The sequence below is a fragment of the Otolemur garnettii genome, unplaced genomic scaffold (genome assembly GCF_000181295.1).
Source record: "Otolemur garnettii isolate 467f Iridium unplaced genomic scaffold, OtoGar3 scaffold00140, whole genome shotgun sequence".
NCBI classification, from domain to species: domain Eukaryota; kingdom Metazoa; phylum Chordata; class Mammalia; order Primates; family Galagidae; genus Otolemur; species Otolemur garnettii.
Window position 1 is genome coordinate 3,886,579 of NW_003852535.1, and position 10,698 is coordinate 3,897,276.

The following is a 10,698-nucleotide window of genomic DNA, read 5'->3' on the forward strand; positions in this document are numbered from 1 at the left end:
ACACCCTTTAGTTCTATGGCTATTTCTCTCCCCTACCCACACCTTAATGTCATTCATTCTTCTGTTTTTCTCAACCTCTATATTCAAGTTAAGATCAACATGGTGGCCGTGAAATGGTTTTTCTCCCTGAAAGTTTTCTCTGGTTATGCTTCTTTGTAAGTAACAGGGTTTTCCTTCTTTCTGCTTCATGGCACTGACACAGTTTAGAATAATTGTGTGCCCTAATATTAATCTCTAGTGATTGAATTGGAATTACCATTCAGGATAGCTAGATTTAATAATAGCTTCCTCCTAAGGCAGGGGTCCTCAAACTTTTTAAACAGGGGGCCAGTTCATTGTCCCTCAGACTATTGGAGGACCAGACTGTGGGCCCCGGGATGAGGTGGCTGCTAAGCAGGACAGGCAGCGGCGGCAAAAGCACCCGGCTGGCCGCATGTGGCCCCTGGGCCATAGTTTGAGGACGCCTATCCTAAGGTTTTCTTTCTAGAAGGAGCCTAGGATTTTAAGGCAGTGTGACTTGCTTTGATGATTTCAGATTAATTTTGTATTTATATCAGGAAACCATTTGGTTAGTGATTTGATTGTTTTATTTTCTGAAGTGAGTAGAAACCAAACTCGTTTACTACTCCGTTATTCCGTCAGCTACTGGGGAATCTTTTTTGCTGATTTTAGTAATAAGCTATTATTTCTAAAGCACTTTAGTTGTTTTTTTTTTTTTAAGAGACAGAATCTCACTTTATCACCCTCAGTAGAGTGCTGTGGTGTCACAGCTCTTAGCAACCTCCAACTCCTGGGCATAGGTGATTCTCTTGCCTCAGCCTCCCGAGTAGCTGGGACTACAGGTGTCCGCCACAACACCCAGCCATTTTTTGTTGCACTTTGGCTGGGGCCAGGTTTGAACCCAGCACCCTCGGTATATGGGGCCAGCACCCTACCCACTGAGCCACAGGCGCCACCCAGTGCTTTAGTTTTATTCTTGAATTATGCCAACAAAACACTGTGAAGTAATCTATATATTTAGCTAAGAATCATTCTTTCTTCAGGATAACCTCTTACCTTGAATATACTGACAACTTTGGCTTGGACTTTTTTTTTTCCTCTTTTTTTTTTTTTTTTTGAGACAGAGTCTCACTCCGTGCCCTGGGTAGAGTGCTGGGGTCTCGTAGCTGACATTAACCTCAAATTCTTGGGTTCAAGTGATCTTCTTGCCTCAGCCTCTTGAGTAGCTGGGACTATAGGTGCCCGCCACAACACCAGCTAGTTTTTCTATTTTTAGTAGAAATAGGGTCTCGATTTTGCTCAGGCAGGTCTTAGACTCCTGAGCTCAAGCAATCCACCCACTCCCAGAGTGCTAAGATTACAGACACAAACCACTGCACCAAGCTTTTTTCTCCTTTTTTCACATTTTCTAATATATGCTGTGCAACATTAATGGTTGATTTAGTGATTTAGAATGTGGGTTCGTGAACCAGGTTAAAATTCCTACTCTGCCATTTTCTAGCTGGATGATCTAGGACACATTAGTAAAGCTCTCTGTGCTTTAGTTTCTCCTTCTATAAGTAAAACAAGGTAACAATAACATCTATCTCCAGAGTTGCTGGAAGGAGTTAACTTATGGGTTAAAACTGTCACGTGGGCCGGATGTGGTGGCTCACGCCTGTAATCCCAGCACTCTGGGAGGCAGAGGTAGGTGGATTGCCTGAGCTCATGGGTTGGAGACCAGCCTGAGCAAAAGCAAGACCCTGTCTCTACCAAAAATAGAAAAACTGAGGCCAGAGGATCGCTTCAGCCCGAGAGTTGGAAGTTGCTGTGAGCTATGACACCTTGACACTCTACCCAGGGTGATAGCTTGAGACTCTGTCTCAAAAACAAAAACAAAAAACAAATAAATAAAAATAGCTGGGCATTGTGGGGGGTGCCTATAGTCCTAGCTACTTGGGAGACTGAGGCAAGAGAATCGTTTGAGCCCAAGAGTTTGAAGTTGCTGTGAGCTATGATGAGACAGCACTCTACTGAGGGCAATAAAGTAAGACTCTGTCTCAAAAACAGTCTCAGTGCTGGTAGCTCAGCAGCTAGGGTGCCAGCCACATACACTGGAGCTGGTGGGTTCAAACCTAGCCCATGCCTGCCAAAAAACAATGACAACTATAACCAAAACATAGCTGGGCGTTGTGGTGGGTGCCTGTAGTCCCAGCTACTTGGGAGGCTGAGGCAAGAGAATCGCTTAAGCCTAAGGGTTTGAAGTTTCTGTGACCTGTGATGCCAAGCACTCTACGGAGGGTAACATAGTGAGACTCTGTCTAAAAAAACAAAACATGGCTTGGCACCTATGGCTCAAGTGGCTAAGGCGCCAGCCACATACACCTAAGGTGGTAGGTTCAAATCCAGCCCAGGCCTGCCAGACAACAATGATGGCTGCAACCAAAAAAATAGCCAGGTGTTGTGGCGGGTGCTTTGGTCCCAGCTACTTGGGAGGTAGAAGCAGGAGACTTGCTTGAGCCCAGGAGTTGGAAGTTGTGGTGAGCTGTGATGCTACAGCACTCTACCCAGGGGGACAACTTGAGGCTCTGTCTAAAAAAAAAAAAAAAAAAAAAAACACAAACACAAAAAACTCATGTGGTAAGTGCTAATGTGTTTGCCATTATTATTTAATCATTGTTTCTGAAAGAAGAAAACATTCCTTCCATCTGTGGTTATTTGGACTTATTCTGACTTTCATTTTATAACTGAAAACTGAACAAATTAAAATAAAAGGAAGAATCATCAAATTCTTAATAATTCAACCAAACTTTTTCTGGAAAAAGAAAGATTGTTTTTGTAAAAATAATTCATGTCTGGCTCGCGCCTATAGCTCAACCGGCTAAGGCTCCAGCCACGTACACCTAAGGTGGTGGGTTCGAATCCCCAGCCCGGACCCTCCAAACAACAATGACGGCTGCAACCAAAAAATAGCCGGGCGTTGTGGCGGGCGCCTGTGGTCCCAGCTACTTGGGAGGCGGAGGCAGGAGACTCGCTTGAGCCCAGGAGTTGGAGGTTGCTGTGAGCTGTAATGCCACGGCCCTCTACCCAGGGGGACAGCTTGAGGCTCTGTCTCAATTAAAAAAAAAAAAAATAAATAATAATAATAATAATAATTCGTGTCTGATTAATCTATTGGAATTTTTGAAAGTTGTGGTCAAAGAAAAATCAGTGACCCAGGATTAATCTATGTGCAGTTTTTAAGAGCTTTGGAAGTTTTCATGGCATCAATTGTTATAGAAATGCAAATACCATTCAGTTGAAAGAATATTACATCATTCATTCATTCATTCATTTTTCACTTTTCATCTATCCAAACCACAAACATTTGCAAAATGCCTGGGACACAGTGCTAGGCTCTGGGACGCAAAGAAAAATAATCAATTGTCTCAGCCCTGAGGAAATGCTAATGAGGAATGTGATTTTTTTTTTTTTTGAGACAGAGTCTCACTTTGTGGCCCTCAGTAGAGTGGTGTGGAGTCATAGCTCACAGCAACCTCAAACTCTTGGGCTCAGGCGATCCTGTTGCCTCAGCCTCCTAAGTAGCTAGGACTACAGCCACCCGCCATAATGCCTAGCTATTTTTTTTTTAGAGACAGGGTCTTGCTCAGGCTGGTCTTGAACTTCTGAGCTCAAGCAATCCACCAGCCTCGGCCTCCCAGAGTGCTAGGATTACAGGTGTGAGCCACTGCACTGGACACAAATAATTTCTTGAGATGATGTTCAACTTGGGCAAACACATGAAAAGTATAACCCGGCTTGGTGCTCATAGCTCAGTGGTTAGGACACTGGCCACATACACTGGAGCTGGTAGGTTTGAACTTGGCCCAGCCTGCTAAACAACAATGACAACCACAACATAAAAATAGCCAGGCGTTGTGGCAGGTACCTGTAGTCCCAGCTACTGGGGAGGCTGAGGCAAGAGAATTGCTTGAGTCTAAGAGTCTGAGGTTGCTGTGAGCTGTGATGTCACAGTACTACTGAGGGTGACAAAATGAGGCTCTGTCTCAAAAAAAAAAAAAAAAAGAAAGAAAAAGAAAAGAATAACCCACTGATAGTGACTCTGTTCTCCTCTGGGAACTGATTTCTATGTTGCTTCCATATGGAATCCTGGCATCAGCCAGGGAATTCCATGGCCAGGTGGGCTTTCTTTCCTGCTGAGGCCTCCACCTCAGCTGGTGGTGACCCCTGGATTGAAGATCTACCATATAAGGTGTCAGGAAATCCTAGTGGTGTTCAGTCTTGTGTGTGGAAACTTTGTCTCATGGCATCCAGCTTAGAGTTGGATAAAGAAAAGATGGTCGGTGGAGAGACTGATGGGTCCTCTGCTCCACCACAAAACCCTTCTTTCTTTCTTTCTTTTTTTTTTTTTTTGAGACAGAGCCTCAGGTTATTCCCCTGGGTAGAGTGCTGTGGCATCATAGCTCACAGCAACCCCAACTCCTGGGCTCAAGTGAGTCTCCTGCCTCTGCCTCCCAAGTAGCTGGGACCATTTGCGCTGGCCACAATGGCTAGCTATTTTTTTTTTTTTTTGGTTGCAGCCATCATTGTTGTTTGGTGGGCCTGGGTTGGATTCAAACTCGCCACCTTAGGTGTATGTGGCTGGCGCCTTAGCCGCTTGAGCCACAGGCGCCAAGTCAAAACCCTTCTTTTTTAAACATTGTTTGCTTGGTCTGCACATTGTTCCTCAGTGTTCAGATCACTCTCCTTCTACCACTGCAATGTCCTGGAGGACAGTGACTGGGTTTGGTGAATGAGTAACCTGAGACAGCCTTGTCCCCTTTGTATGAGTTTCATTAGATTTTCACAGAGAGAAGTCCTTCAGCTTCTCCCCAGTCCCTTCTTAGGATTCTCTGTTATCTGTTGTACAGTCAGAGCTTCCAATGTGGGCTGGGCGTGGCTGCTTTGGTGGGGTGGGAGATGGCCAGGTGAGGTCTCTGGTGTTTTAAATACCCATAGTAGTTATTTGAGAAATGTTAATTGGTTTGATGATTTGGTGAATGACCCAGTAATAATCTTTATCCTTGTTAGAATACACCACAGCCATCGCCACTGGAATGCAAGGGCCAGAGTAAACCGAAGGAAACCACCAGCCAAGCCGGGGCAGTTTCAGTCTCCACCCCAAACACAGGTGAGAGAAGGTGGAGGGAACTGAGAGGATAACCCTAATTAGGATAATGACACCCTCTATCTTAGAGATAAGGCCCAGGGGAGCAGAGTGCTTGGCAGATGAGCGTGCCTGCCTGGGCTGTGCAGTCACACAGGAAGGAGCTAGCCCAGCCCCTCCCTCCCAGGACGCCCCCACCCCCAAAGGCAAGTCCTTCTCTCTTTTAGGCATTTTGAGAAGCCTGTAGGAAATGCACTTAACTACAGGACTGTTCCTCCTTCAGAAAGATTCTCAAGGGTTTCTTTGTCAGGCTGCTGCGGAACATTCACATTTTCAGACAGTATCTATTAAACTCTGAGGCCAGGGTGGGGAGAAGACCAAAAACTCAGAATTAAAGGGTTAGAATCTACTTCTGGTTGAAGATCTACCAGACTTTAGTAAAACGTCTTTTTGATCATATAAAGGAAATGCTTTCCCAGCTCCTAAGAGGGAGACGCCCACGGGAAGGATGAGCCCCAGGGGGAGAAGCAACTGTGGGGTGTGGAAATCCTGGGTCACATAGGGAGCTAAATGGGGGCTCAGTTTGGGCTACAGCCATGTTTTTGGCCTGCACAAAATTGAACTGTTTTTAGAGGTAGTTGCAAACATTTAGGAATCAGATTTCACAGAAAATATGGAATATGTGGCAGAATTTTGTAATGTTCACCAAGCCTGTATCCTGCATTCCTGCAATGGCAGCACCAGCTGGACCCTGACATCTGGGAGATGGAGCTCAGCACACACCGCCCCCCCCAACTCTCCCTCCTTCATCCCAGCCCAGGCAGGGCAATCCCTCCCTTCCCTCACCTCCTTTCTCCCTGGCACCCCTCTTTTAGCCTAGGGCAAATGCATTCAGCAAATAAATACACCCAAGCCTCTCCCCTGTTTAAGGAAACCATCCCTCAAGCCCAACCCCCTTTTACTATAGACCCCCTTTTACTGTAGCACTATTCTTTTTTTTTTTTTTCCTTTTTTTGGTGCTATTCTTTTAGAGCCAACAGATTTCCAAGGCTCACCCCTTCTTTCTGTTGTTCTTTCTGTCACTTCTATTCACTCCACTGCCCCACCCCCTGGCTTACACCCCCTTCACTCAAAACTGCCCTTGTTTATTATGCTTTATTCTGCCCAGGGCCATCTCTGGACATGTGGTGCCACCACATCAGTCACCACCTCCTTAACATCTCCGGCATCTTTGATTTTTGTTACTTACTACAATTGCCTCCTGTCTGCCTATCTTAGATCTTTGCCTCCATGGATGGAGTGAGTTTAAATAGGGGTCAGACTAAAATTAAGAAATCAGATCATGTTACTCTCTTCCTCAAAATTCTTCAGTGTTGGTGGCGCCTGTAGCTCAAGCCGCTAAAGCACCAGCCACATACACTAGAGCTGGCGGGTTCGAATCCAGCCTGGGCCTGCCAAACAATGACAACTACAACCAAAAAATAGCCGGGCATTGTAGTGGGTGCCTATAGTCCCAGCTACTTGGGAGGTTGAGGCAAGAGAATCACTTAAGTCCAGGAGTTGGAGGTTGCTATGAGCTGTAACACCATGACACTCTACCCAGGGTTATAGCTTGAGGCTTTGTCTCAAAAAAAAAAAAAAAATCTTCAGTGTCTCCTCATGGCTTTCAGGGTAAAGTTCCCTTCCTTGGCTTAGCACCGAAGGCCGCTGTGATCTGGCTCCCCCCTCGGCCTCCACCTCTCCTTATGTACCCCTCACTCCTGAAGTACCGAACTGCTTGCTTGTCCCCAAACCTAGGGTGCCAGTCCATGCTCCTGCTTCTTCACAATGCTCTTCCATACCCCCTTACGCCCTGTCTCACTAGGCCTTGAGTCACCATCTCAGGGTCCTGAGCCTCCAAGTCTGGGCTCAGCTACTGATTGCAGTTATCCTTGGCCGGGATGGCTCTTTTCCCGGCTCTGATCATGGACGTTTCCTTAGAAACTAACTTGTGGCTGGGTGCGGTGGCTCACACCAGTAATCCCAACACTTGAGAGGCTGAAGTGGGCGGATTGCCTGAGCTCACAGGGAATCAAGACCAGCCTGAGCCAGAGTGAGACACCATTTCTAAAATATAGCCGGGCATTATAGCAGGCACCTATAGCCCCAGCTACTCGGGAAGGCTGAGGTTAGAGAGTCACTTAAGCCCAAGAGTTTGAGGTTGCTGTGAGCTGTGACTCCATAGCACTCTACTGAGGGCAACAAAGTAAGGCTCTATCTCAAAAGAAAAAAAAGAGGCTTGGTGCCTGTAGTACAATGGTTATGGTGCCAGCCATATACACTAAGGCTGGTGGGTTTGAACCCGGGCCAGCTAGAACAATGGCAACTGCAACAAAAAAATGGCCAGGTGTTGTAGTGGGCACCTATAGTTCCAGCTACTAGGGAGGCTGAGGCAAGAGAATCACTTAAGCCCAAGAGTTTGAGGTTGCTGTGAGATGTGACACCATGGCACTCTACCCAGGGTGACATAATGAGACTCTGTCTCAAAAAAGAAAGAAAGAAAGAAAGAAACGGACTTACATATTCCCTGACTTCCACGGACTTTGAAGCTGGTGTTTTGTGTAAACTTTACTTCATGGGAATGCCAGAAATGAACCTTTCCTGCCCCTGCCATGAGCTTCCAGCTTCTCTAAGTCAACTTCTCAGGTAATTCTGCCATTTCCCTTCGTATTTAACAACCCATTTGAACACAGCATGGTTTTTCTCACACATCAGTCATATAGAATCATTTTGGTAAAAAAGAAGAAAATCAGTCAGAGAATCGCTGCTGGTCTTTGAGATAAGGCTGTGTGGTTCACACCGGCAGGCAGAGCTTTTGAAATCAGGACAGCAATACCGAGTCTTAAGTGTTCAAGGAAGTTTTGAGGGGTGAGATGCTAGAGAGTCGAAGCTACAAATGTGGACCCATGAAGTCTTGCTGCTGGATGTCCTACTGTGCTGCTTTACAGCCTGTAGCCAAGTGAACAGGAGCCCTGCTCTGAAACTGGACTGCTTGGGGTCAAGTCCCACTTCTTGGCCTGGGAGGTTAGGATGCTCGCCTCATATGCTGGCTGTGAGGATTAAGCCGGTTAGCACTGGCCCAGTACTGAGAGCTGCACCTGACACACTCAAAAAAATCTTAGCTGAAAGGTTTCTGCCCTTTTATTGGTGTCTCACTGGCCAGGTCACCAAAGCAGCCATCAGATTTCCCCCACCATTTTTTTTTTTTTTTTAATGAGACAGACTTACTTTGTTACCCTCAGTAGAATGCTGTGGCATCATAGTTCACAGCAACCTCAAACTCTTGGGCTCAAGCAATTCTCTTGCCTCAGCCTCTCGAGTACCTGGAACTACAGGCGCCTGCCACAACACCTGGCTGTTTTTAGAGACAGGGTCTCGCTCCAGCTCAGGCTGGTCTCGGATGAACTCCTGAGCTCAGGTGATCCACCTGCCTCGGCCTCCCAGAGTGCTAGGATTATAGGCAGGAGCTATTGTGCCCGGCCCAGGTCATCTATTTTTAAAAGACTGGTAGTAAAATAGACATAAAATGTGCCATTTTAACCTTTATTGGGTGTTTGTTTCAATAGCATATATATATATTTTTTTGAGACAGAGCCTCAAGCTGTCCCCCTGGGTAGAGTGCCATGGCATTACAGCTCACAGCAACCTCCAACTCCTGGGCTCTAGTGAGTTTCCTGCCTCAGCCTCCCAAGTAGCTGGGACTACAGGCACCCGCCACAACGCTCGGCCATTTTTTGGTTGCAGCCGTCATTGTTGCTTGGCGGGCCCGGGCTGGGGATTCGAACCCGCCACCTTAGGTGTATGTGGCTGGCGCCTTAGCCGGTTGAGCCACAGGTGCCGAGCCTTGTTTCAATAGCATTAAGTGCATTCACATTGTTGTGCAACCATCACCATCATTTCCAGAACTTTTTTTATCTTCCCAAATGGAAACCCTGTGGCCATTCTATAATACCCTAAGTCCTCATTCCCTTTCCCCCACCCTTCCACTTCCTGAGTCTATGGATCTGACTACTCTGGGGACCTCGTGTAAGTAGAACCGTAGTTGTCCTTTTGTGTCTGGTTCACTTCACTTAGCATAATGTCTGCAAGGTTCATCTGTGTCAGAATTTCATTTCTTTTTAAAACTGAATAATATTCCATTGCGTGTGTATGCCACATTTTGCTTGTCCACACACCTGTTGGGTATTTGGGTTGTTTCACCTTTTGGCTGTTGTGAATAATGCTGTAGGAACATAGGTGCACAAATACCTCTTCAAGTTCCCACTTTCAATTCTTTTGGGTATATACCCAGTCATGCAACTGCTGGATCCTGTAGTCCGGTTCTTATGCAAATTGGACTTTATAAGTCAGGAAAGGAGTTTGAAAACTTGATGGGAAAATCCCCTCTTATCCTTCGGCTCTCTTTACCGCTGCCTCCCATAACTTTACCTCAACAGATGTTCAGGTGAAAGCTCTGACATCATTCTGCACTCCTCTTACTCTTTTATACCAGCTAGTTGGTCAATTGGCAATTCCCATCAGCTCCATTTTCCATATCCAGAATTTAGTCACTTCTCCTCGTCTCCACTGCTATAACCCTGATCTAAGCCACCACCTTTGCCGTCTGGATTACGGTAACTTTTTCCCGATTGCTCTCCCTGTTTTGCCTTGGTCCTCTCTGGTCTCAGCACAGCAACAAGATTGACCCTTTTAAAATTTGAGGCAAAGCTCAAGTGCGTGTGTTTCCACACACACATGGCACTCACTGCTCTTGTGACCTCATCTTTCTCTCCCTTATTGAGCTCTGGCCACAAGGGCTGCCTTGCAGTTCCTTGATCTGGCAGCCAAGTTCCCACTTCAGGGCTTTTGCAGTTGCTGTGAACTATGCCTGGAATGTTCTTCCCCCATAAAAAGCTCTTCCCCCTATAATGTCACTTGACCAGAGAGGCCTTCTCTGACCCCTTGCATGAAGTAACAAGCACTCCCTCCCCGACTTCAGGTCCCACCTTTGCTTTTTACTCTGCTTTCAAATTCTTCACTTACTTATTGCTTTCTGATGTATATTAACCCGAATATTTTTTGTTTCTTTCTCCCTCATTAGAATGTAAGCTCCCTGATGTCAAGGGCTTTGTTTCCTGTGGCAGCTTTTCTGGGTCTGGGTCTTCTTTATCTACAAAACAAACTCGAGTTTCCTTCCAGCTCGATATTTCCATTTTGTGAGACATGTTGGGCAGAAATGCCCATTTGGACAAAGGGAGAAACTTTTGTTAGTGTCAAGGCCAGAGCACTGGCAGTGAGAATGGATAAGCGACTACCTTTCCTGAGGTCTTTTTTCAGGGTTACTTCTCCAAGTGGACTTTGCTGAGGAGTCGGCATAAAATCACACCCATCTCTATCCCATTTACCCGACTTCATTTTTCTTCACAGTGTTCTCCTATGCATTTGAGGAAATCAAACTTTTATTTTGGTTCTTTCTTTTTTTTTTTTTTGAGACAGAGCCTCAAGCTATCCCCCTGGGTAGAGTGCCATGGCATCACAGCTCACAGCAACCTCCA

The 10,698-nt window shown here is 46.1% G+C and overlaps 1 protein-coding gene across 1 annotated transcript in view; it reads left to right on the top strand.

The window, feature by feature from the left end:
* AHNAK (AHNAK nucleoprotein) overlaps positions 1-10,698 on the top strand; it is a 97,870-nt gene that overhangs the window by 51,723 nt on the left and 35,449 nt on the right. Inside the window, exon 5 of the mRNA XM_012810651.2 lies at positions 5,050-5,149. Within this exon, the coding sequence (XP_012666105.1) occupies positions 5,050-5,149 (100 nt within the window). The remainder of the gene's footprint in view (positions 1-5,049; positions 5,150-10,698) is intronic.